Below are 27,537 nucleotides of genomic sequence, written 5' to 3' on the forward strand. Positions count from 1 at the left end.
CTCCATTATAGCTTCAATTTCTTTCAGCCACTAATCTGATCTTGGAAGCTGTAGAACAGCTTCATTGAAGTTGATTCCTTTTAGCTTCACACTCGCTTTGGGTGATATCCTTCGTTGGATTTTGTACTTGTCCTCAGTTATCTGGAGAAAAGAAAAATGGCTTTTGGTTGAATGGGAAGTTGTTTTGGGTTGGTAAGGCCTGTAGATATTTTTATGGGAGATGGCAGATTGTTTTAGTTTTCTTTTAACTTAATGTAAGGATTTTTATTTTTTATTTTTGGACTTTCAAATACTTGGATTTGAACTTGGTGCTTTTTAAGGTTTGGAAATTCAAATCTGTCAACAGAAGAGAGTTTTAGGATTATGAGTTTGAACCTAGTATTGAGGAGAATACTCTTGACCATAATACTATGTAAATGCAAGTCGATCCCAATGTAATTTTCATGGTATTAATATATTTTGTCAATTTTCAATATATACATATGGTCATACTGCAAGACTCAGTACAGTATACTAGGCAAGATCATTCATATCTCAATGTCATCATTCCTAACACCACCATTTTCAAAAAATGAGCCACTTCAAATTTGTGTCCAGTCAGCACCAACTAAATGAATGGGAAATAAGGTCCAAGATCAGTGCTAAGATATGGAGAAATCGAGTCTTGATCCTTACAAATCGCCCATTTATTACTCAAAATAAAAAAGTGGTTCAACTTATCATAGGAAAATGCAGTCCTTCTTGAGACTCCTCAAGAAGGCATATTTCATAAAAGCCAAAACAACACTTCTCAGCATCCCAAACTCTCCTATTTTACATAAATCAACATATAACTCTCTGTCGCATTGAACACTCTGATGTTTTCTATACAAAGTCTTTTTCCCCTGCCATAACAAATCCTTACCTTTCTGCACAAATGAGAGAGAGAAAGAGAGAGGGTCTCATTTACAGCTGGTCAATACCGAGTTGATGACGTGCATGACGATGCGGATGCTGTTAGCTTCAGCAGGGGTGATGGTGGGGAGCGTCCGTTGGTGGGCCAGTATCTGGTAAACCTGCTCCAAGATAGGTCTCACGTGCATTGCAATCATTGGGTCTGCCGGATTTATGACAATAGCAACATCTCTCATCCACTCCAGTTTCCGTGATGTCTCGTTGCCAAGATCACAGGCTAATTGCTGAAGCAGGGCTAGCAGAACACCTTGACCGAGAGGAAGAGGAACCATCGATAAAATCCCTGCTAAATCAACCTGAAGAAAGAAGATATGCAGATCTAATTAGACTAGTGAAGGATTTACTAGAAGCACATTTTATGGTTGCAACAATCCAGTTACAAGGAGTGGGAAAGAATGCAAGTACAAATGGACTGATTGGTCGAGTTTCAACGGTCGGTGGTTAGGATGGATAGGATGCAACTTAAAAGTTAAAGATATTTTGGTTGCAGCAATGCAATTAAAATGAGACTTTCAAGTCCTTGGGCAAGAACAAAATATGATAAGCAACAGAAATGGCCCTAGCTAGATCTATTATAACACAAAAACGTACATATATTGGGGTCTGAAAAAACTAGGAAGTCTGAATATGAATGTATTGCTGCATGTATCCAAAAACAAAGGGTTACACAATTGTTCAATAATAGTTTTTTTTTTTCTTTTGAAAATTAAGTGTTCAATTATAGTCAATCTAAAACATAAGAAGATTAGGACCTAGTTTTAACTTTTAATCCATCTCACGCCGACGCTGAAGGGTTTTGGAATTAGATGAGCTTGGTAACCAATTTGCAGGCATTTCCTTAGATATTATGAAGGATTTGAAAAATTACTAATTTATCTGAATTATAGATTAGTAGAACGACAGTAGCTTGTCTATCACTTGCAAGGTTTTCAAAAAATGAAAAGTACTTTAATTAGTTCTGACACTTTGATTTCATGTTTCTACCAAACACAAAATGAAAACATAACATACCTGGGAACATAACCAGGATACAATGGAGACGTCACTTCTTTGAAGTGCTGCAGTAAATGCTTCCCCGTACTTGCGTTCAGATATCAATCTTTGCAGCTCTTTGGTTGGATCCACAGGTGCCTCAATCTGTTGCATAGAGAGGGCCTGCCCAAAGTAAATAAGAGTAGAGAGTTAAGGGAGACGGTATTCAAGAAGATCAGAAGTTGTTTGTTGCCCTCCTGAAACCTCTTAAAGCATTGCAAGGAACTAAGCAGACAGTATAGTAAGAATGGTGCAACGAGATGAAAGAAAAAGCATTACCATCTCATGCAGACCCCCCAAAGGCCCATTGCTCTGCTGCACAGCAATGGGATTTATTGCTTTTTGGGTTGCCCCTGAAGCCACAAGAGCTAAGAGCTTTCGATGGCCATCAGCTAATTCACCACTCAGGGATCGAGTAATCGATGATGCCGAACTCATTGCATCCTGCAAGTACAAATATCTGAATCAATAAGCATATGAGATAGAGAGCCACATGGGATCATGTGCACTCGCATGCGCATGTTCATACACACACATATACAGGCCCACATGCAGACGCGTGCGCGCGCGCATGCACGCACGCACACACAGATAGCAAGAGGGATGGATGTTTCATAAGTCTGACAGTTCAGGAGAATCTATTGCTCATACAGATGCACACACCATATACACATGAAAAACAAACAATCTAGAGCAAATATTATCACGAAATGTATGATTTAGATAAATTAAATTAAACAAAATAAAAACTCGATAGTCTAGAACATAACCTCCCTACTAAAAAGAGGATCCTAAAGAGTTGCATACCCTCAAAGCAAGTGCTACTGGAGAATGCGCGGAATCAAACTGCTGTTGAGTGGCAGTTGTATGTTCAATCATTCCTTTCTGAAACGTAGCATCCACTTGGTCAAACATGGACTTGCATGACATCTCAAAAGCAGGGACCATTGAAGATTCCAAGCTTGACCTAAGCACATCCTGCACGTGAAATTCAATTGCTGAAAGCATTAGACAGTTCCCTGAATCCATAGACCAAAAAATCCATCCATTTCATTTCAGTAAGTCAATATCAAAGCATAAAATGCCCCAACAAAACTGAAATATAAAACCACCCCAACATTCCTAAAGGCATCAAGATGCTGCAAAAGGTAGTAGTTCAGTTAATAGGGGCACTAGCTCAGATTAAGTAATAATTGGATTAAAAAAAAATAGCCACAATGCAAGGTGAGGCAGCGTCTAGTTTTGGAAGGCACAGGAGGCTAATTTTGGTCATTTCACCACCAAAGTGGGTAAATATGTAGTTTTACAAGTAATACATGGTAAAGCCGATATTATGCAGAATAATTAGCAACTGTATTTATATCTGGCTATATAGGATAGTTGACTAAGGTAGAACTTGCAGACCTGAAGAGCTTGTTTGCCTGAAGTTTGGAACTGCACTTGAATTTGCCTAGCAACTGAAGCTTCAAGTTTTGAAGTGACTGACTTCTCCAGCTGGCCCACTGCCTTGTCTCCAACCCCTCTCTACATGACAAGTATTTGGTGAGATCTTGATTAGGTGAAAAAAAAAGGGGTAAAAGGGTTAACAGTTGCCAAGAGTTAGGGTTCAACCTGAAACGATTCAGTGATAGCTGAAGAAATGGTCTTCTCCACAATAGGGGTAATTGCGCGAGCTACAGCAGGTGCTACTGCAGATATTTCTTTCTTAATAAACTTGTCTAACATGACTGGCAAGTCCTTGTTCATACAGTTTGACATCAAACTCGTTATCTGTTGTATGCGATCCCGTTCTAACTTCTCATGTTTTGCATTCTCTTCTTGGAGACGGGCCCATAAAGTGTCGATGTTGGCCTTAACAGCTTTCTCCATGCTCCGCCCTAGGGCCGCCTCTACTCTTCTGCCTTCTTTGTTAACAGGGACAGCCACCATCACAGCCATCTGCTTCTGCATTTCCTTTTGCATGGCCATAAGCTGCAAAAGTAAGAAAAGACTCATACTTTAGCAAAAGGAGAATATCCATATACAACCTGCTATCACAGAGTGATAGCAACAGTAGACAATAGGCATCATACTGAAAGAAATAAAAAAATACTAAACCTTTGTTGTTTTCAGCATAATTCCCAAAATCCACTTAACAATATGCAACTACTAAAGCCCACGTGATTTCGAAAGTAACTACGAAAACCTACTTGCATTCCACATCTATTAGCTAAAGAAATTTTTAGACAATTTTACCCAAAATAAAGCGCAGGAGAGAGAGAGAGAGAGGAAAATGTAGTGTCGTAAAAGATGGGTTTTTGGTGATATATGAATGAATGTTTATTGGGAGGAAAACCTCTCTGTGATTTTTCCATTTGTACTCTTTACATAATATTTGGAATCTGAAAAAATTGCTTCAAAGAGATTGCTTCTAAAATTGACCAATAATCAAGGTAGATTCAAGATTTCACTATTTCCTTCCTACTTGTGGGTCCTGCGTAACAGTAAGGTTGCTCCAATGTGACCTGATGGTCACAGGTTCGAGTCACTGAAACAGCCTCTCTGCAAAGCAGGGGTAAGGCTGTGTACATCTAGCCCTCCATAGACCCCGCAATGGCGGGAGCCTCGTGCACTGGGCTGCCTTTTTTACTTGTGGGTCCTACATTGATACAAGTAGGCAGTAGCAACTGGGTGTGATGGCCGGGAGTGTTTGATCATGTAGGCCACCCTGATACCACGAGAATGCCTATGGTTTTAACAACAACATACAATAATATCATTAGTTCAGAACCATGTTCAGCACATATTGCATCCACTCATTTGTCGTCAGCATATATCAAATTTTAGGGAAAATGCCTAAAATGCTTTTTGTGATTGATGGGAGTGGATCATCCACTTAACATCATCTGGATATTGCTGTACAATATTGTGATTGCCCACAAGATCAACGTCTCAATCACATCTCTCTTCTTTTAATTAAAGGTAAAATCATCCCAACTTTCTTTGGGAGTAATCAACATCTTAGAAATAGGTTTGGGGAGTTTTTTTTTAAAGGTAAATAGGGTAGTTAGTAGTTACATTATTCTTAAGTAGATTTCAGTAATTACATTAGAAAATAAAATAGGTTTTGGTAAGTTTACATTGAATAAACGGTTCCTATAAATTCCTGAACTGCTTGTGGACAGCACAGTGATGGTTATCCAATATCAGCTGTTTTGATGCTTCAACGAAATAGCTGGTCCACACTAACACTGTGAACTAACTTCCACACATAAAACAAAATATTCCCTTTCTAGAAAAAGCACATTAACAACTTTTAGCAGAAGAATTTGTTAAAATGAAATCCCTATTCATGCAAATGTGTGTGCGCGCGCGCGGGCGCACATCATAGTAATATGTTGGTAGGAGTAAGAAACTCTTCGAAACCACAAACCTAACTCATGATCAATTGATTAAAAAGAGCGGTGTGCTCTCCTACGCAGTGCACATTACATAATACGGAGTCAAATAAGACATGCCGTTGCTGATTTCAAGTTAAGGGAAGATATTTATAATAGGAAGTATATATTTACGCACCCATGTTTTGGTGCCATATACCCCTATGGTATAAAACTTTATCATGGATGTTACAATTCCTAATATGTGGTACAAACCAATGGAGTTCAAATAAATAGCAAGGTACCAAAACAAGTTGCAGAAAACCTAAAGTGGATTTTCTAAGCTTGAGCTTCTACAAATGATTTTCTAAGCTTGAGCTTCAACAAATGATATGTACTATGCTTATGTTAATTAACCTAATTAGCTTTTCAAGTGACAAGTCTCCGCAGTTTCAAAAACAATAACTGCTGAGAAATTTAGATGATAAGATTGTGTGTGCGAAAAATGCCATGGCTGAAACTTGAAATAGTCACCTGGTTCAGCATGTCTTGCATAGCCAGAATCTGAGAACAAACAGTCTCTGTAGAGGGAACACTTGAGCTACTACCTGGTTCATTTATAGAATCAGTAGACTGGAACGGGCTCGGGGAAGAGGAAGATGGGCCTGAAACCTGAGAGGGCTTAGCTTTCTGTTTCTTCCCTTTTGAAGCCGATGAAGGTGACTGTGCAACACCTGTCGCCATAGAAGATTCAGAAACCTTTCCAGGAACATCCTTTGTAGTTTCTTGAACTTCCTCTTCACTGGTATTTAGAGGCTGCTCCAGTCCCTCGGAGACACTAACATCTTCGACTTGAGGAGTTTCCTCCACACATAAAATTTCTGTAGGCAATGCACAGCAGTCTCTGCCCATCTCATTGGTAAGATCTGAAGCCTGGGTGTAAAAGGATCTCTCTCTTTTTTCGGCATGAAGAGTACGTTGTTCTCTCTGAGAGTCACATTCCTTGCGCTGATTCGATCCGCTTTCACCCACAACTTTAACCTCCACCTCAACACTCTCTGCATCATTGTTAACAACTACATCCTGAATCTTTGCTTCTCCCTCTTTCAGTCCATGAGCAACATGAGTATTCTCAGATGAAGAAACGACCATTGAGAGTATTTCTGATGGAGTTATCAGGTGTGTTGGGTGTTTAAATGTGATGGGAGGATTTTGCACCATAGAAATATCATTTTGTGCAACTTTAGTTTTGTCCTTTCCTGAGCTCTCATCGACGGAATGGACATCCGGGTAGTTTGCACGAACTGCATCCACTCGCCTCTCAACTGAATAATCAAGAACTGGCTGGTCAACACCACGATCACCAAGTAGATGACCTGGCTCAAAGCTATTTGATGGGCTTCTAAAACCAGCTAGCCTTCCTGATAACCTTGGACTCAAAGGAACAGGTGGAGATGCAATGTGAACACTATCAATATCAGCAGTTGTAGGTGGCAAAGCACTTGACTTTGATTCCACAGTAGTACTCAATTCAAGGGTAGAAAGCTCGGGAGCACTTGAAATTGCAGGATATCTAGCTGTAAGCGCACTGTCAGAAGTTATACGTAGAGGTGGTTTTGGAGTAGTCCCTCCAACAGGGGGCTCAGCCAAACTATTCTCATGAGATGGTTCCTCCAATACATTGAATCCATCTGAAACGGGTGCCTCAAAAGCACGAGATATAGAGGGATCTTTGTCAATGCTCGAGTGCTCCAGAGGCAGCGGCAAGCACTGAGATAAATCCAAAGCATACTGTTGAATAGCCTGCGTCTGGACACAGTACACCTGAACCACATGCTCCCCATCAGGAGGGCAGTCACTAGTTCCGGTCAGACTCAAAATAGGCATTGTGACAGTAAACTCTGCTATATAATCCATGCGTGTAGCTGATGGATATGGACCATAGTCCACGTGTACCGCATATATAGCATTCTTCTTGGCATTTGCAAGTAAAATAAGGCCTGTTCGTGGAACCGCTACAACTTGATTGAAAAATGCCTCTTCAGCTCGAGGTTCCAAAGAACTGATTAACTCAAAGGTCTGGGTGCATTGCCATGATTCAGCATCACTGGGCAATAGCCAGCCTTCTTGGCTGGCCGATGCCCATACCTTCACTTCACGATTCAGATCACCCTATAAAAGAATTAAAAGAATTGTTATTACACATTGCCCAGACAAATGTTAGGCATTGGAATGGTCAATCGTTCATGCATACCATCTCAACTCAACTCAACTCAACTAAGCCTTTGTCCCAAACGAGTTGGGGTCGGCTACCATCCCCAACAAATAAAAAAAATATTGCCTCGTTCGGGAAAAAAAACTAGGATCCTCTAACCAATATACTTGCATTTCGAAAAAGCCAACACATATTCACAACTAGCTCTCTATGATTTTAAGAACCATTATAATTCAAAACCCATGAAGAAACGAGAATATGCTTGTATTATATATTCACTAGATGGCACAGTTCAAGAAATATGGAGAAAGCCAATACCGCTGTGATAAGAACAATGTGATCAGGGCGGTGAGGTGCTGTTAAGAAAGTGACTGAGTTAACAGGTTGACCATCATGTGGCCTCAGTGTCACAAGTGGCAATGCCTTACGGTCTTCCCAGATCTTAACCTGTTTCACATCACAAATTTCGTTCATCAACCAAGCAATAAATATGACATTTATAGTTTTGAATCATGAAGGGATAAAACGAAGAAAAGCATACCAACATAAGGTAACTACATCATTAATACTCATGGGTTTCCTTCCAAATAAAATCACCACCATTATGTTAACAGGACAAAATTAACTCCCCTACAACAGAAAATAAACATACAACAAATTGAAGAGCAACAAGAAAACTCAAAAGTGAGTTACATCATGAGGAAAGAGCAAAAAACATGCTGATAAAAGTAAATAAAATTCAAGAATGAAATATCTGCATCGACAGGCATACCAGCCTGAGTCAAAACTATAAATACCGGCCGATGTGCGTGGGATTCCACCGCTTTCCTTTTCTATTCATGTTCTGTTCATCTGAAAAAAAAAAAAACACTGATATGCTAGGTTTTCAGCAAAGGTTCATGTTTACTTTTATTTTAAATGATTTTTGGCATTGTTTGTTTAACAAATGATTATGTTTTGATAATTATAATATGTTTAATATTTCTGGCCTGTCAGGCCTGACTTGTCTGCTTGTCAGTCAATTTTTTCATCCAATACTTGAAGTGTAGAAACAAGTGAACTAAAGAAATAAACAATATAAGACTTCCTTACTCCTTGAGAATTGTATTGTTTTTTGTTTTTGTTGTTTTTTTTATTGTAATTTTGGCTGTGGTCCATCTCGGCCATCTTCCTTTTTTAATGAATTCATCCTGCCATTTCAAAAAAAGAAAGAAAAAAAGAAATACACAATATATGTATGTAATACATTAACACTACTACAATCACGATTATAATAGAATTAGAAGATGAATACTCAATATTTTAAATAGTAAATTAGTAATGCACCCAATACCAATGTTGGGTAAATGGAGCCATAGATATGTAGATCAAACTCAAAGATATATAGATCTAGCTCAATAACAACTAAAAACCAACACATAAAAAATAAAAAGTCTACTGATATTCACACTACTATGTTTGGATAATGGGGAGAACTCACCTTGTCTTTTCTTTTTCATATGTTATAAAAGGCAAGGTGAGTTCACCCCAATAAAAAAAGAAAAGACAAGGTTTTACTATTCGGACTCAGGTGTCAAGGATCGAGTGTCTCGAGGGATTTACCCACTTTGCTCAGCTGTTGTGGATCAATCTGGACCATCCCAAACCCAATCTACAGTTCGAGCTTCATGAAAAGTCTGGCATCTGCACTTAGGGCGCCCTTCAAATCAAGTTTTACAAAAAATAGCAGCTACTAAGTCAAATGATATTAGTACTAATTTGTGGAGAATTCATTGTGCTCTAGTTTTATGGCAGGGAAACACTACAAAACTTCATTTTTTCCTTCTCCATTGCGTCCCACAGCCCCTATAGAACTGCTTCATTCGGGTTTATGAGGCATTGCGCCTACTTCAACAATGCTGAACATTGATATTATATATTATCATGGAAGATTTTTCTTGTTTCTCATGGATATTTTCTTTATCTCAAAAGAGTGATGTGGCACCTTGTTTTTCTATTAATTGAGAATACCTTGGGTATGAAAATCAAAACAATTCAAACCGAAGGAGGTGGGGGGTACAAAGGACATCAATTCACCAATATTTTATCCGCTAATGGAATTCTTCACCTTATTTTCTGCCCACACACTCCCAAACAGAACAGGAACACAGCAATAGTGCCATCATATCACTAAAATGGGTAAACTCTTCTCAAACAAGTTCGGTCACCCAAGTCCTTTTGGTTGCAAGCATTTCACGCAATTGTCTACTTAATCAACAGATTACCGACTTCGGTCTTAAAGAACAAAACTCCATATGAGATCTTATTTGGGAAATCTCTAGATTATTATCATCTAACGAGTATTCCCTCTCATGGTGCCAAACAACAAATCTAAATTTGATCCTCGAACTAGTCAATGCACTTTTCTTGGTTAGGGCATCCATCATATAGGTTACAAATGTCTCGACCCTATATCTGGTTGTAATTATATCTCTTGACATGATACATTTGACGAATCCTCATTCCCTTTTGCAGATCTTCCACTAGCTACAACACCACCTATCATATCAATGCATAAACTGTTCTCGTACGGATGACCTCTCCACAGCTATCCCATTCCCAAACGATTTCCAACCCTCTTGTCACAACGTCACTCCCCTCCCCCCCTTGGACTTGCCACACTACTCTGTTACAAAACCCATTGTTAGAAGGGTATTATAGTCTTTGTATGCAATCCTAGTGGACATGTACATATACATATATCATATGATGTGAGAGATATTATTTCTAGACTCTCACTTTCTGCCTCACTCTCTTTCTCTTCCACATCTCTTCATTCTCTTTCTTCCCATGGATATTAGGTTACATCGACCAATGGTATCAGAGCACTAGGTTCTGATTCGGAAGTAGTGAAGCGACAACTCAAAAAAAAAAAAAAAAAGAGGAGGAAGAAGAGAAACCCTAGGGTTTCCCTTGGGTTGCCGCCGCCCTCCCCACCTTGGGTTTCCTTGTTGGTGCCCCATCTCTTCTCTCCCAAGTTTCTCCACTGCCCTCCGACAGTGTAAACTCCTTTTATCCACCTCGACCTTAGTGTTGTGAGCCGCCGACACTATGTTGTTGCTAGTTATTTTGTCTTTGTTTGGTTGCTTGCCTATGTGCTTGGATCTCTCCCATTCCGGAGCCTTCTGATGTCATGTTGGGCTGACTCTTTGATGCCCTAGTGATTTTCTTTCTCTGCTGGTTGTTCTCCTTCTTCTTCTACTTGTGGTTGATATCTGGTCTTCTATGCGCTTTGTGTGTTCATGGCTGCATCTATTGGTTCCTCTTCAATGGAGATCCCATACCGTCAAAATGATTGTCCATCATGTTGGACGGCTCTAATTATCCTCTATGGCGTATGGTGATGGAAACGTTCCTTCTGGCTCAGGGCAAAGTTGAGTATATTGAACGGGATGCACCCCTGTTGATGAAAAATCATATGGCAAGTGGTGCCAGGAGGATGCTCTTATGATGACGCTTTTGTATAATAGTGGAACCGAAAATTGCTGGCCCCATGATGTATCTTTGATCTTCCAAAGATATTTGGAAACGTGCATAAACTTTCTATTCCGGGGTGAACAACCTGACGAGGATATATGATATTTATTCGGAACTCTTGAATCTGTGGCGTGGTGACAGACAGATTTCTGGATTTTATTCTCAGTTTGTGACAGCATGTGAGAAACTTGATATGTATCTACCCTTCATGGATGCCACTAGTTAGCCAAGCGCCAGGAGGACTTGAGAGTGGTACACTTGAGAGTGGTACAGTTCCTGGATGCCTTAGGGCCGAGTTTCTCCCATTTCGTCAGCGGATTGTGGGCCTCGAAACTCTTCCCTCGATAAGTTCTTCTCACGTGTATAGCGTTCTATGAGGGTTGAGGTACCAGTGATTCGCCGGTTGAACGCCATGCTCTCGCAGTGCAGGCTGGTTATGATCGTAGTGGTCGTCTAGGCCGTGGTAGGGGGTAATGTGGACGTGGAGTTGGTCGCGATTCAGGGGGAGGCCGTGGATCTCATTTCTATACTCACTGCTCTTTGGAGGATCACATCGTAGATTATTGTTATGATGGCCATCCTGAGTTACGCCCCTCTCGGCCTGCAGGCCTCGCTTCTGTTGCTACGTCCCGATGGCACCATTCCTCCCTCTTTTGACCCAGTTGAGTATGCCGATTCCTTAGTCGTTTTTAAGGCTGACTGTGATGAGTTTTTACGCTATAAGAAATGTTAGAAATGGAGTCAGGGTTAGAGAGGAAGAAGAAGAGTAGAGAAGGTGAGGAGTCTCCACTAAGGAGTCCTCCCATCTAAATGATGTACATATAGAGTCAACTAGGGCAACATGTACAAAGACTACAACACCCCTCACAGTACAAGTAATGACTAAAATACCCTTACATACTCTTCAACAAGAAAAAAGGGAAGTAACTTACTGCCACCTTGGCTGAGCAAGGTAGCAACTCCTGTTTTCTTTAGTTCTATAATTGACATACCAAAGTGGTAGTGCTTAGCTCGACATGACCAAAACCTATACATGTCGACCAAAGGATTCCGTTTCGGTGGTGATGGATACAAAAATATGTCAACCGTTTTCCGTTAAAAAAAAAACATGTCAACCGTTTCTTGTCGGTTTCGATTGACATTTAGAACTATACTCATAATTGAAGGACGATTAGCTTGGCATTCTATGACCCAATGGAGATTAAGAACTCAAATGAAATGAAATTTCTTGAACCCTTCAAGAAGAACTAAGGCTTTTTCCTCATTAATAGATTCATTTTTAGTCAAGGGTTCACTAAATTTGATAGAATGGAATTCAGCAAAATCTTTCTCCCCCATCCATTATTGCAAAAATTAGAAAACTGCGGTGAAGGAAATAAATTCGCTGAAGTCATTTTGGTTTCCCCTTTATGTATAGATGAAAGGGTTTTCAACTAAACTGTGTAAGAAATTTATCCTTATAGATTTCCTTTATTTTAGAACATTTCTAGAAATCCTGTGTCTGAAAAAACATACATCATCATTCTTTTTCATAAGAGAAGGATAGTAAATTTTCATCTAGCATGAAATACTACAAATAGGCAATAAGACTAAAGATGGCACAAATTTTATATTCTTACTATCATCATCAACCCTATGTAACTGTATTGTTCATCAGACCAAACTCAAAAGACAATAAGCTACTGACATCTAAAACACAAATTTCAACTACATACTCCAAACAAGTGCATTGCACAGAAAACAAAGGGACCTTGGCTATTTCAAAATCTCAAATAAAATTGAAATAAGTCTTCAAGATATTTCAAATCAACTAAGAGAAAAATAAAAATATACATTCCAAGAAGAAAAAGGTCCAGGAACAATAAAACAGTCACAGAGCAAATACAAACCGTTCCATCTGTTGATGCTGAAACTAGACGAGTAGTCATCCACTGGCACATAGACAAATCAGTCACTTCACCTTCATGTTCACCAATAAGTTGGACTCCATCAATCAGCTTCTCAATGGGGCATTTGATGGGTTCCTCTGCTGAAAATACTTCACCTTTTCCAACTTTCGTGGTATCAATTTTCAGTAAACGTTTTCCAATCCCAATAACCAAAACTTCCTGTAAAACTGTATTCAGTTAACAAATGCTCCTAGGAACTAAAGTATTACTAACAATTTAATAATAGGTCCTATTAGTAACAAGTCTAGCAAAGAGGAGTCCAACATACTGAAAATAACCATTTAAGGCAATATATAATCAACAGAGCTTTTTTTTTTTTTTTTTGAATGGTAATCAACAGAGCTATATTAAGCTCAGCATTACTTGTTTGTGAGAGTGCCAACAGACTCGTGGATGAAACGGTTCCCCCTCTCCTACTATCTGAATGGCAATAATGATTTTTCCAGTTATCTGTGGCTTCTCTTCCTCGTCAGGGCCTTCATTGATCTTCCACACAAAAACCCTTCCATCTATGCTAGCACTGCACAGTAAAAGAACAAGCAAATGCCAATAAAAACCAGATTAAGAAAAATGAAGTGCAAATATAGAAATACCTGGCCAAAAGATGAACATCCTCTGCAAAGAAAGCCATGTCGGTGACCCTCTGACAAAAATAACAATGCCAAAGAATTAGCAAAACGGGTGAAAACTAAGCATCCGAAGCTACAATCAGTTTCTATAATTGAGACTCTGGTGAAACTTAATGCATGTAAAAAAACATTGTGAAAATTTGTCATTTATGTTCAAAGAAAACCTCATTGCTCATAAATGTCATTCAATCAATAGACAGAATTTCCAAATATATCACGAGAATATAGACAATGAGAGATATTGGAAAAAAAATATTGACAATGAGAGATAAGAGATGGACAGAAACATATTATTAAGATCGTGACAGCAGATATTGGAAGACATTGAGCATGTGTTAGGGAGGTCTCTTTGAACCAAGTTCTAGTCAAAGGTTATCCCAATGGACAGCACAAATTGCAAGCAATACTTTGACACTGCAACCAAATAAGTTTTATCCTTCAATGCAACCTAATAAGTTTTATTCTTCATTACTTGCTTTGTATTTACAATACACAATCCACTGTGTATGCAAGCCATACATTTAAGGAGTCTGGAAGACCATTATAATCTTACTATAGGGATGAAAAAGGCACCACAAACATTAGTTGAGTTATCTTGCTCTTTGCCCACTCTTAGACCCAAGTAAAATGCCTGGTACACTGTCACAGGAAATTCGCACCCAGATCACATGTCTTCAAAAAATTGACTTTCACAAATCTGCGCCTCCACTCTGGTCCACATGGTTGTCATTTAATAGATCATTAGTGTTCTGCTTCTAAGTGAGAGATGCACGGAATCAATGTACTAAAAGGCCAACCCCTACAACTATACTATATTTTCCTAAAGGAGCCCTGTTCTAACTTCTAAGTGAGAGATCAACGTTATCAATGTACTAAAAGGCCAACCCCTACAGCTATATTTTCCTAAAGGAGCCCTCAAAGAACACCACCTCATACATCAAATAGTTAAATCGGCTAAATTAAAAATACCAATGAGGATTTAACTAAGATAATGGATTAATGGTATGAGGCAGAATTCTTCCAGCGGATGAACTTCAACTTTTGCTGTAAGCATATTTCTTTGTAATATTTACGGATGATGTTTTCACATCTCCAATACAATAATTTTAACAGCCGTCATCAACACCATTATCAACTGCCATATTCTGTATTCATAAGCTGTTAAATGTTAGAAGCATCCAGGAAAAAAAACGACAAACAACAAAAAGTGAGGCCTTTCAGTTAGATTTACACTGTCCATTCATGCAAAAAATCATCAGTTCTCTTACCCATTGAAACTACACCATTCAACCAACAAATCAAGAAAACCTAGGATCACTATTCACTATTCATTGTCTTGTGAGCTCCAAGGCCGGTAAATGCTGAGTAATCATAGACAAAAATACTAGTACAATAGCATCATAAAGTGTTTACAAGGACATGTCTCCAAATGCCATTTTCTTTTGTCGGGTGAGACAGCATCAAATCCATGAAGTTAGCAATGTAAGCCTTACATTCAAACAGCTATTGCACAAACTAAGCATAAAGAAGATAACGATACTTATCATTCAAAAAAGAAGAAGAAGAAGAAGCTGATGATGAAAATAATCTTGGACGAGTAAAGAAGATGGTATCATAATAATCTGGTTTCAATTTCCCAACATTTTGAAAAAAACAATATCAATTTCCAACCCATCAGAGGAAGCCAATTCAATGATAGTGACCCAATAATCCAAAGTATGACACCATAGTCAGTCCCATAAATTAGAAATGCATGTCAAAAGTGTCAAAAAAATGCCCAATTGATGTAGAGACTAACATAACAGTTGATGTATATCCTTATATAGCACAAGTAATTCAGTCCTTAAAGCTTTAGCCAATTCCTGGTAGAGAAGACAAATTACTGGTAGTGGGAGCAAATAATACAAATAGCATCTTTGTAATAGAACACACAAATTTTGTTAGAAAAACTAGTTACTGGCAATGGGAGCTAATAATACAAACTACAACCCTAAGAAATTTTCAAATAGTAAATGAGAAAAATCCTATTAAACTTTACAAACAATTCAATAGAAGCATGAGCTAATAATTAATACAACCATTTATTAATTATTAGAGTCGTGATAAAAAAAATATATCACATTGATCACAACGCAAGTGTATCTAAAAAGTGACATTACAGAAAGATCCAATCAATTAAACTGAATACTAGAAAAAAAAACTCATATGCTCAACTAATCCACAAAGTGAACTAATCCTAAAAATAACATTATAAGGAATTGAACCTGAGTGTGACCACGGAGCAAAGATCGCAATGCAGTGTTTATATTCAGGACCCGAATAGCCCCCAATTTCAATCCATAACATATATATGTCCTGTTAACGGCGATCTGACGGCCAACAACAAGGCCGGGATCTGAGAAGTACTTGGTAATAGGAGTGACCTCTAACTGTGGCTGCACCTCGCCAGGCAACCGGACGTCCACGTCATAGACGAGATGGTCACCGATCAAATGACGTCCCTTGGGCAGCTTACTACTGCTAGGCAGCCGCGGGGGGCTCGGCTGTGGGACGGGCGGGGCAGAAGGGATAGGGATAGTAGGTAAGATGATGGGGTTCAAGGGCATCGAAAATTCCGCGGATGACGGTGATGATGATGGTGGTGAGGGGAATGGCAATTCGAGATTGGGAGGAGGATTGGTGCCTAATAGAGCCATGAGCCTGGCTCCTGGATTAGGGTTTGGGGGCGTAGGATAAGAGATGGGTCTCTGGGGGAGCACGTTAGCAAGGGGGTCTTGTGGGTAATGGAGATAGTGATGGAATGGGGTGGTCTGAGGTGAGTAGGAGAAAGGGCCGGGGGGCGAAGGATAAGAAGAGGTGGGTGTATTATAAGAAGAAGGGGGAAAGGGAGCTGGGTTGGGATTGCTAGGGTTTGAGGGTCTGAAGAGCATCTGCATGTCGAAAGCTCCGGGTTGATTAGGGTTTCCAGCAGAAGCCATTGAGGAGGACGGAAATCAAAGGAAGGAAAAGAGGAGGAGAAATGAATGAAGATGGAGACGATTTATGGTGGACCAGCGCGTGTTAAGATCTCAAGAGAGATCTAGGGTGGGTTTTCGGTCGCCGCCTTGGAATCGTCAGAAACCCCCACAGTATGTGTGTAGTGAATAAGATGAAAAAAAGGAAGAAGAAAAGAAGGAGAGACGTACCCAGCAGAGCTAGAGTATGATAATAACAAGTTGAAAGACGAAATTGTACATCTTTTCTCGGCTAAACATTCTCTTCAAACTATCGTCCAGATGAGCCGTGGGACCCAAGACCATGGAGCCAGGTTGCAACTTAGAACCGGACCCGGATCTACCCGGGCCGAAAATATCCTTTTTTCGGGCTCAGGAAACCAGTCTTGTCTTGGGTCGGGTCAGTTTTCACTTTTAAGCCTCAAAAAGCCGATCCAATGTATGATCGAGTCAGGTGTAAAGAAGAAAAACCTTATTTGAACCCCGACCCGGGCTTCATAAAAAATATATATATTAATAAAATTCCCACTTCTCACTTTTTCAATTTCCGTAGGCTCCATTTCTTTCGTAAAATTTGTTTCATGTTCATTTCTACGAAAAGTTATAATATTTGATCCAACAGCAACTTACTTTTTCAGGGACTGTTTATCGTTGGATAGAATATTGAGGGCGGGACTTCTGTTCTACTACCTTTACGTGTTTATACAGCTTTTCATCTTATAATTTCTCCATTTTTCCAACATAAAACAAATGTTACATCGAAAGATACGGAGCCTTACGGCACGTTTGGCTACCATGAATTTGTTTTCTTGATAAATTGGTTTCTCTAAGTGGAGTTGAGGATGAAGTCGCTAAAAAACAGGAAACAAAAGCTAGGAAACTAGTATTTTAAACGATGAGATGCGGATAAAATTCGGGGGAAGGTCGATCCAATTTTTTGTTTCCTGATTTTTAGTCACATCTCATCGCGGGAGAAGAAGAAAAAAATTTACAGATTGTAGGAGATGAGCTACCATTTGTATTTTTAAAAATTCAGAAAGTAACTAAATTAATTAAGGCCTACATCTAGGTCCTTGCATGATACGCAGTCCCATAGAGTAATGTAAGAAGGCTTCCTAGTAGAAGTCTAAAACAATAATAATGTGAAGTCATCCAGTAATGTGTGAAAGCTTGTATCATTTAGGGCGACACGTCCCTCATCAGTTGGTGGATCAATATTATATTTTTTTCGCCTTTCCATACATAATTCTTGATCAAGGGGTTAGCATAATTTGTTGAGGTATTCTAAACTGAAGGTCTCCATTGTAGAAATGGGGTGAAAGCGTGGCCCCATTGGCTGCAAGGAACAGTTGTGCATTTATAACCGTTGAAAGTCAAAGTGCATTAAATGCAAAACTGCCATTTGCAGCCAGTGGGGGCACCCTTTCACCCCATTTCTGTAAGGGCGCCCTTCAGTTTAGAACTCCTCTAATGAAGTGATCTATTTTCCCCTTCCAGTGTATTTATGACTACTCTTTTTACACTGGAAGGGGGTGACCCAGTGAAGAAAAGTAGGTGAATATACAATTTCCCTTTGTTTAAAGATATATGTAGGGCCATGAGGTAGGCAGTTTTGATTGGATTTGAGAAATACTAAGCCTAAGCAACCTTCTATTCTTGCATTTCCGCTAAGTAACATACCATCTATGATATATACGAGCCCCTTGATCCATCAAATCTCGTTTACAATTTTTGTCATGAAAACCTAATTGTCGATTTTTGTATCCTATTATCTTATAGTTTAGATGTTCATTTGGCATGGGTCAAAGGCCATGTGGGCCATCTCATTCGGACATAATATCAGCTCCCCCTCAAATTTAAACTGAGGGACCTCGATGTATTGATAATCTTGATAGGGGCTAAGATTACAAACAAAGTGCATTCGGATGTACATCCAATCGCAAGAAGAAAGAAGATGCAAGAAAAAAATTTGAACCTTAAACCTCAAAACACACTAGAAAGATGGGTTGTTTGTCACTAATTCAATTACTTAACATAATTACAAGCCAAGAGCACCGAGGGGTGTCTTCCCTTGCCCGGCCTCAAAGTAGAAGATGAGCATGGCTACCATGGCGAGGCGGGCGTGCTTGATCTCCGCCAGCTTCAGTCTCTCAAGCTTTTCAAGATCCGGAATGTACTGCCCGTTCTGTATCGTGCCCGCCAACGATAGCGGATCGAAGAATTTTCCGCCTGGATATCCTTGCTCACCAGTTGCATTGGCAAAATTCTCGGCTGTGCGAGACCATGGCGTAGCCCACTCAACCGATTGGGACTCGGGGTTGAAGAAGTCGACCCATCTCTTGCTCTCCACCCACCCCATGAGGATGAGTTGGGTGCCGAGAAGTGACCCAAAGGAGAAGGGGGCTATTGCACCAGGGTCCGCACCTGCCTCGAACCAAGGGATACCACTGTATGCCTGGCCCACGAAGATACCGACCACGGCTGCCATGGCCCACCGCCCGTGGATCAGCTCCGCCTCTCTGTACCATTTGAGGAATGCCGGATCCTTGCCTAGGCCCAATGGGTCAAACCCATAATCTCCAGGGAGGCTGCAATCCACATTATAATTAGAAAAAGAGTTACTCCTGGATACCACCAAAATTGGTCATTGTTTTGAGTTAATCTTATTTGCAAACAGGGCATTAAGGTCTCTTTGGAATCCATTAACTATATAATAACTAGATCAACTATAATTTACATATAAGATCATGGGCAGAGATATTTCCACTCCCTTTCTCAGCATTTCCATCCCCTTTTATTTGTTTTTTTTTTTCCTGGGAATTACTTTATTTTTCAAAAGCAAAAACAAAAAGGTGAAAATTCAGCCATTTTGTTAAAATACAAGCATGGAAGGGGTAAAAACTAAGAAAACGGATGGAAATTTCATTTCTTCTATGCAAATAATTTGTAGATGTATCCAATTAGGATAGGTTGTTCTGGATAAATTCTATCCTACATGATCTGTATCTATAAAAAAAAAAGGCTAACGGGAGTAGTGGACTTCAACATTTATGTTTTTTGTGGCATATGTATATTGATGGGGTATGAAAAACAACAACTAATGAGTTGTCGATACGTGGCCCCGGAAGGGCCCACCACGAAATCGACACCTGCCCAGGGGTAATCCGGTAATTACCTGAGAGTAGGTAAACCTAAACCCACAGAAGGGCCGACAACTGTCATGGGGTAGGTAATTCAACAACCCCAGGCCTCCCTCTATAAAAGGCCTCTGAAGGCTCAAAGTAAGGGGTAATAACTTCTAAGCTACCACTCTTAAATTTTTGGCTCTGCACTCCTGCTCATACTGACTTGAGTGTCGAAGGGCCCGTCCGGAGCAACGACTCCGGGTTGGTCTTCTGACCTCTTACGCTCTTGTGCAGGACTCAGTTCCTTCACTTCAGCTCCTCAGGTCCTCCAGCTCAGCTCTTACGTCACTGCCGTATCTGTTACCGATTTTAGGCCTAACAGATTGGCGCCATCCGTGGGACTTCGAACTAAAAGCTGTTCGAATCCCCTATACAAAATGGCAGTGCGGAAGAGTGCTCGGGTACCAACTGCACGAACTACCCGAGCTGTAGTACATCGCGGGGTTCGAAGTGACCGAATCGCCTCGCATATAGTAGCTCCCTCTGCAACAGCAGAGCAGAGCCCGGCTCATTCAGAACACCTCAATCCCACTCCCACTCCGAATCAAGTTCAAGCCCTCTTCCAACAGATGACCGCTCTTGTCGGTCAATACCAACACCTGATCCAAGCGCCTCCCCAGCATCCCTCAGAGGCCCAGTACCTTTACAGGAAAGATCGAGTGGGCACAGGGGAGAGCCAGTGCGCCCTAGTGGAACCGGACCCACCACTCCACAATGCGAGTCCATAATTCCAGAACCAGGCAGGCCCATACAGAGCCTCGCCATCGCCAGAGGTCACGATCTCGCTCCGCGCAGAAGCACCAAGCCAAGAAGACTGAGCGCCGCGGGAAAAATCCCGGCATCATCGAAAGAGTCCGGAAAGTCAATCCGGCTCCGCCACGAGCCCCTCAGTAGAGAAAAATAAGTCGTTGGGCCGAGCAGACCGGAGGGCTGACCCAATGTTACGGAGGATAGAAGAGATAGGCCACCGTATAGAAGAGCTGGCAAAGGATCAAGGCTGGCCCGCTGTGAAGACATACTCAAGTAAACCTCTGTTCACCGATAATGTTATGAACACGCCAGCACCTAGAGGGTTCAAAATGCCGACGGTTCCGCAATATGACGGAACCACCGACCCTGTGGACCATCTGGAGACGTTCAGGACTATGATGTTCCTCCACGGCGCCTCTGATGGATTCCTCTCCAGGGCATTCCCGACCACAGTGACCGCTGCAGCCCGGGACTGGTACTCGAGGATCAAACCGAACTCCATTAGCAACTTTGAAGACTTTTGGGACGACCTGGTCCGCCATTTTATGAGCAGCCGGAGGCCGAGGAAAACAACAGCATCCCTGATGGCTTTGCGGCAGGAGGATAACGAACCTCTAAAAACATTCGTGAGCCGCTTCAACATGGAGGTCCTCCAGGTGCCAAACTTGGACCCCGCAGCCGCAGTAAATGCGCTCCTAGCGGACGCGAAATCTAATGATTTCCAGCGATCACTAGCTCGCCAAAACCTGCACTCACTGGCGGATCTGATGGCTGGAGCCGAGGAGTACCTAGCCGTGGAGGAGACTCTGGCAGCCTTAGATTCAAACCGGAGGAGGACCTCTGAAGAAAAGAACCCTACCAAGCTGCGTAGGGATGATAAAGCCCCGAGAAGAGAAAGATCCCTGCAAAGGAGGGAAGATAATTACACCCCTCTCAACACCTCCAGGAGAAGCATACTGGCCGCAATCGAGGGAGAAAAATTCGTAAGATGGCCAACCAGGATGATCTCAAAAGGAAACAAGAGAGACAAGTCCAAGTATTGTAGGTTCCATAGAGACCACGGGCACGACACAGATGAATGCTGTCAACTCGAGAAAGAAATCGAGCTGCTGATTAATCGGGAGTACCTGAAAATGTATGTTAAAAGTAATGGCGACGAAAGAGAGCGCAGGGGGAGAAGCCCTCATGGCCAAAGCCCTCGACGACCCCCACTGTTTCCTGTGCGGAACCAATCTCCCCCGTCGTCCAATCCACAGCCGGAGATACACCGATCCCAGCCCAAGGGGGTCATCAACACAATTATGGGTGGACCAGTCGCCGGGGGTACATCATCTGCTGCTCGAAAAGCCTATGCACGCCGAGTCAACGCCGTGCACACATGCAGCAAGAAGATGAGGACAGAGAACGAGATCTCCTTCTCAGACGCGGACCTCGACAACTTGATACTCCCCCATGACGACACCCTGGTCATAACCATGCTAGTCGCGAACTGGGAAGTGAAGAAGATCCTCGTCGACAACGGGAGTTCGGCCGACATTCTCTAATACCATGCATTCGAGCAGATGATGATAGGAAATGACCGCTTGAAGCCGGCGAACTCTGATTTGTTTGATTTTTCAGGAGAAATTGTTAAAGTGGAAGGACAAATTTCACTACAAGTTTATGCCCATCCCAGGCTTCCCAGAAGGCTTGGCAGGACAGATTTCACTCCAAGTTTCTGCCCGTCCCAGGCCGCCTAGAAGGCTTGGCCGGACAGATTTCACTCCAAGCTTCTGCCCATCCTAGGCCGCTCAGATGGCTTGTCCGGACAGATCCTTTCGCTTCATTTTTCCAGCCGCTCCAGAGCACGGCCTCATACTTCCCCAAATCATCACAATGACTTGGAGAACTGGGGGGCAACTGATGGGGTATGAAAAACAACAACTAATGAGTTGTCGACACGTGGCCCCGGAAGGGCCCAACACGAAATCGATACCTGCCCAGGGGTAATCCGGTAATTACCTGAGAGTAGGTAAACCTAAACCTACAGAAGGGCCGACACCTGTCCTGGGGTAGGTAATTCAACCATCCCAGGCCTCCCTCTATAAAAGGCCTCTCAAGGCTCAAAGTAAGGGGTAATAACTTCTAAGCTACTACTCTTAAATTTTTGGCTTTGCACTCCTGCTCTTACTGACTTGAGTGTCGAAGGGTCCGTCCGGAGCAACGACTCCGGGTTGGTCTTCTGACCTCGTGCGCTCTTGTGCAGGACTCAGTTCCTTCACTTCAGCTCCTCAGGTCCTCTAACTCAGCTCTTACGTCACTGCCATATCTGTTACCGATTTTAGGCCTAACATATATTATCCTAAATAGTTGTGGAACAAATAATAGATAACTCGTATCTAAGTTAGATCTTATTTAGGACACATTATATCTTACTAGACGGGTCGAGGATTCACTGTTTTGCTTTCATTTGTAGTCTCTGAGTCACTCCACACCGAAGCCAAAAGAAAAAAAGAAGGGCTTTTTAGTTTGTGGATAGTGGGGATTCGGGGATCTCACTTTAACTTTATCCAATGTTTGGTTGAGCAGTTTAAGACAGAAATGAGGATTTCTTGCACAGCACTTTCTCACTAAACCCCGAAAACAGGTATAGTATAATGGGGAACCGGGGTTAGACAAGAATGAGGTCTCTAATCCCTTATACTAAAAATTCTAACCCAAGTGTAAAGAAAGCTTACGAGCCATCAAGCCATTCCGGATTAATGAAGTTGCCGCCTCCTTTAACGCCAGGAACCCAAGACTTCTTAGCAGCAGCGGCAACGATCAACCTGCGACGGCCCACAACGATGCATCCGGCTCTCCCGCCAATGCTCGCCGGCGTCAACAAATTCCGACTACTCTTTGCTCCAGATAAGAAAGGAGAGCCCAAGATCGCAGCAGATGTTGCGGCCATGGCCATTGCCCTAATCTTACACAATATCTCTTTTTTATCTCTCTACTATGTTAAGGTGATGGGATTACAATTGGTTGTTATGGTCTGTGTTTCACTTATTGTAAGTGAGGGAAGGCGTTTTATTGATTAGTGAATGAAATCTGAGGAAATCTGAGATATGGATTTTGGACCAATGGGATAGATACCTACATCCACTCCTTTCTATATTCTCCATACACGTGGACCTTGCCATTGCCTTAACTTTTTCCCACGTCTTTTACTATTATGCCCTTTCTAACAAAATGTATCTCCGCAAAAGATTAAGTCTCTCTCTCTCCCTACTCCCATGTCCCAGTGATCTTCCACTTGAGACAATCCTAACGCTTCAAATTGTTTTTGCCAATAAATAAGAGCACAAGAACCTACACAAGTAGAAAATAACAAGTAGGATCCAGCTTAAGGTTATCAAAACCGTTCATCTATTGGGCTACAGGACCCTACAGTAGAAGAGTAGTGAAGCATAAATTACTTATATTGGGGAGTCCATATATTGGTCTCCACCTCTGCTTGCTTTAATTTTTTTTTTCCTATTAAGATTTAGTTATTTTTTCAAGGTTTCCACGAGCTTTTCATGCTCCCCTCAATCCCACCCTCTCATGTGCCCCCTCTCCTGCCCATTTCTCACAACCGGCTACACAAATATTTCAAGGAATATGTTTTCAGGGAATTGCTAGCATCCATCGCAAAAGGCATTTCGCGGCTGGTCTGTCGCTCAGCCACATCGTGAATGAAGACAACAACTTTTGTCTCCATTCATGAGGTGGCCGGTCCGACTTGCAACAAACCAGCCGCGAAGAGCCTTTTGCGATGGACCCTAGCAAACCCCATGTTTTCATGGTGACCAACACATGGATGCAGTGATGCAGTCCAAAACAATAGATGGATCTCGTTGTCTGGCAGCGGAAGCAAAATAAATGAGACATTTGATCACCGTCGTAGGGAATAGAATACTTTGATCATCGTCGAAGGAGATGAGATTTACTAAGATCTCGTCGAAGTCAAGTTTCTTAGACCGAAACTGCAAAATACTCAAAAGTGCTCAAAAGCCTAAAGGCAAATTTTCATTTCAAAATCAAAGAAGTCTCTTACAGCGCCTTCCTAACATCTACTTGTAAGTAAAAAAAAAAACCTAAAAGCTAACCTAAAACCTAAGCAACTAATTTCATCTGTCTATCTAAAATAACTTAAATTAAACCTAAAAAACTTGACTAAATAACCCTAAAATGGAAATCCCTTGATAGACCCATACCATGCCGATAAATCGGCCATAACATCCTCAAATCACGTCCATAATTGGGTGATCTTCAGCTTGTTAGATAGGTAATCGAAAATCCTTTCTAATGATACCGAAATCAAGTCAAATGGATAATATTTAATGCCTAAAAAGTAAGCTACAACCAGGGGCGGAGCCACATATTGTGTGGGGGTGGCTTCCCTCCCCCTCCCAATGACTTGCAAAATCCCTTTTATCACTACAGCAAAAAGGGTTTTATTGGCGTTCACGGATGCTGCTAAAAGGCAGAAATACATTTACCGACGTTCCTGAACGGTGGTAATAGCAAGCGGCCCTCTAATGACCATTGCAGGTAAATTGTAAATTAGTCCGGCCCCCCAAGAGTAAATTCCTAGCTCCGCCTTTGGCTACAAGTAAAGTGACAAAAATAAAAGTTTAAGAATATGAAACTTGTTTCACACCACACGTTCTTTATCATTTTCATCCACATCATTCTCCCTTGATTCAAAGAAACACGTTCTCAAGTTTTGAAGTTTTAAAGTTTCAAAGAGTGTCTATCTTCTGAAACTCTCGAGGATAAAATCCTACTGCATAATTCCGAAGACGATACTATAATATTTCTTGATCTTGAACATGCTTGAATTCATGAATATCCGCTATGGGCTTCAGTGTAGGATCATATAAAAATAGATTAACACAAATGGATGAAGAAACCGATGTAATATTTTTCCATTCACCAATCTTTTCAACCTCCATCGGTCTACTTAATATGTTGTTTGATCCATTTTCCTTTGATTCTTTGTTAATGATTTCATATGGCACATCAATCATCCCTTTAAGTGATTCGCATATCACTTTGTCATCATCAAAAGTAATTGATTCATCATCTGAACTTTTAGCAAAGATTAAAAATACATCATCTGAATTTTCATCATGTATTGGTGGTGACTCCTAATTTATGGTTTCTTGCTCTGTATAATAATAAAAAGATCTCAACTCTGGTGTTACCTCCTAATCTTGGCATTCAACAACTCTTCTCTAAAGAGATCGAAGATACTTTGTAGCTATCGCGAATTTACACAAACTTTGTTACCAAACTTTTTCTTCAACCGAAGAAAATAATTTGCTCTGATACCAGCTATTGCAGTTTGAAAACTCGTAACTACCTAGTTGTGTATTTACTAGGGTTGCAACTTGGGTCGGGTTTTACCCGGCCCGCATCAGCCTGACCCGGAAAAGGCATGGGTCGGGTTCAAAGTGGTCGGGTAAAGAGCTGGGCCGGGTTTAAGTTTCCAAAACCCGAGTGAGTCGCAGGTCGGGCCGGTTTTAAAGGTGGAAAACCCGACCCGACCCGAAAACCCTCATTCTTTCCGTTTTTTTATTTTATAAAATTATAAGAATGAAAAGAATAAAGCGATACTGGAATACAGCCGCCTAACGCAATTCCATTTAAATATAAGAGTTATATTATATTATATTCCGGCATGAAAGGTTGCGTGTCGAGTAAAGACTAAAAAGCTAAAATCCCTTATTATATTATAATCTAGTATGTATGACACGTTGTCTGTGAAGTAAAAAGCAAAAACCAAAAGCAAAACCCTTCTTCCCCAGGTAGGTAGAGAGAGAGAGAGAGAGAGAGAGAGAGAGAGAGAGAGGTACGTGCTTTGACAGCTTTGTTTTTTTGTTCTCTACCAGTTGCTTTAAATGCTCAAAGCTTGGAAGGTAGAAGCAATGCATGCCTTGAAGCTTTCACAAAACCAAAATCTCCTTCGTTTGATTTTTGATTCATGTTCATCTTTTACAAGAGCTACATAGTTTTGATGGGTAAATGGGGAGGGATGGTATTGTGAAAGGGTGGAAAGGGGTTTGTGTGTGCAAGGGAAGGGATGTATGATAAAAGCACATGGTATTGTTGGGCAGAGTGAGAAAATGAAATGGATTCTAGGTATTTTAGAATTGCGTGTGATATTTTCAAAAGTGAGAAAATGAAATGGATTCTAGGTATTTTAGAATTGCGTGTGATATTTTCAAATGTTGAATGGATCTCCTTTTCTGTTTATCATCTACCAATGTTTTTTTAACAAGATCAGATGGACTTTCAACTTCCTAGAAAAGCTAGTGAGGGTAAATGAATTTGTGGGACTGCATCAATTTTATCTGTTGCTTCAATTCTAATTTCAAGTTTTATTTGCAGCTTTGGATGAGAGAATGAGGAAAACCTGACCCTGCCCGACTCGGCCCGAGAAACTATCTCGGGTAGGGTCGGGTTTATGAATCCCGGGTTTTTCCAAAAGACACCCGGCCCGGCCAGGCCCGAGATGGTTACTCGGGTAGGGTAGGGTTCCGGGAAACCCGACCCACCCGACCCGAGTTGCAACCCTAGTATTTACGGAGCAAAAGGATAGAATAAGGAATGAAAGGGTCCCTTCGACCACCATCGAAGGGATGAGATTTATTCCATTTCCGTCAAAGTCGAGTTTCTTAGAGCGAAACTGGAAAATACTCAAAAGCTCTCAAAAGCCTTAAGGCAAATTTTTATTCAACAATCAAAGAAGTCCCTTACAATGCTTTCATAACATCTATTTATAAGTAAAAGAAACTCTAAAAACTAACCTAAGACCTAAGCAACTAATACCAATCGTCCATCTAAAATGACTTAAATAGAACCTAAAAACTTGACTGAAATAATCTGAAAATAAAAATCCCTTAATCCATATCATGGTGGTAAATCGGCTATAACTTCCTCAAATCAC

The 27,537-nt window shown here is 41.1% G+C and overlaps 2 protein-coding genes across 2 annotated transcripts; both read right to left on the reverse strand.

Moving 5' to 3' along the window:
- Positions 1 to 616: 616 nt before the first annotated feature.
- LOC143850913 (enhancer of mRNA-decapping protein 4-like) lies at positions 617 to 16,853 on the reverse strand. The gene is made up of 12 exons (XM_077360201.1): positions 15,916 to 16,853; positions 13,616 to 13,665; positions 13,386 to 13,542; positions 12,963 to 13,181; positions 7,876 to 8,004; positions 5,877 to 7,514; positions 3,598 to 3,957; positions 3,391 to 3,510; positions 2,794 to 2,964; positions 2,266 to 2,430; positions 1,966 to 2,109; positions 617 to 1,250 (listed from the first exon to the last, which is right to left on the reverse strand). Exons 1-12 carry the CDS (start codon positions 16,627 to 16,629, stop codon positions 942 to 944), a joined length of 4,176 nt encoding a protein of 1,391 aa, XP_077216316.1. The 5' UTR covers positions 16,630 to 16,853; the 3' UTR covers positions 617 to 941.
- A 1,630-nt stretch (positions 16,854 to 18,483) lies between these two features.
- Positions 18,484 to 23,616, reverse strand: LOC143849593 (chlorophyll a-b binding protein CP24 10A, chloroplastic-like). The gene is made up of 2 exons (XM_077358660.1): positions 23,297 to 23,616; positions 18,484 to 19,232 (listed from the first exon to the last, which is right to left on the reverse strand). The coding sequence occupies exons 1-2, from the start codon at positions 23,515 to 23,517 to the stop codon at positions 18,683 to 18,685; spliced, it is 771 nt and encodes a 256-aa protein (XP_077214775.1). The 5' UTR covers positions 23,518 to 23,616; the 3' UTR covers positions 18,484 to 18,682.
- Positions 23,617 to 27,537: the final 3,921 nt, after the last annotated feature.

Source organism: Tasmannia lanceolata, unplaced genomic scaffold, assembly GCF_043159265.1.
Source record: "Tasmannia lanceolata isolate RefF3 unplaced genomic scaffold, GAP_Taslan_0.1 ptg000018l, whole genome shotgun sequence".
NCBI classification, from domain to species: Eukaryota; Viridiplantae; Streptophyta; class Magnoliopsida; order Canellales; family Winteraceae; genus Tasmannia; species Tasmannia lanceolata.

Coding starts and splice junctions, on each gene's coding strand:
- LOC143850913 (XM_077360201.1), bottom strand. CDS start 16,629: ATGGCTTCTGCTGGAAACCCTAATCAACCCGGAGCTTTCGACATGCAG. Junction 13,182..13,385: donor GTTGGCACTCTCACAAACAA/GTAATGCTGAGC, acceptor ACAGTTTTACAG/GAAGTTTTGGTTATTGGGAT. Junction 2,965..3,390: donor CAGGCAAACAAGCTCTTCAG/GTCTGCAAGTTC, acceptor TTTCACGTGCAG/GATGTGCTTAGGTCAAGCTT.
- LOC143849593 (XM_077358660.1), bottom strand. CDS start 23,517: ATGGCCATGGCCGCAACATCTGCTGCGATCTTGGGCTCTCCTTTCTTA. Junction 19,233..23,296: donor CCGGAATGGCTTGATGGCTC/GTAAGCTTTCTT, acceptor TGTGGATTGCAG/CCTCCCTGGAGATTATGGGT.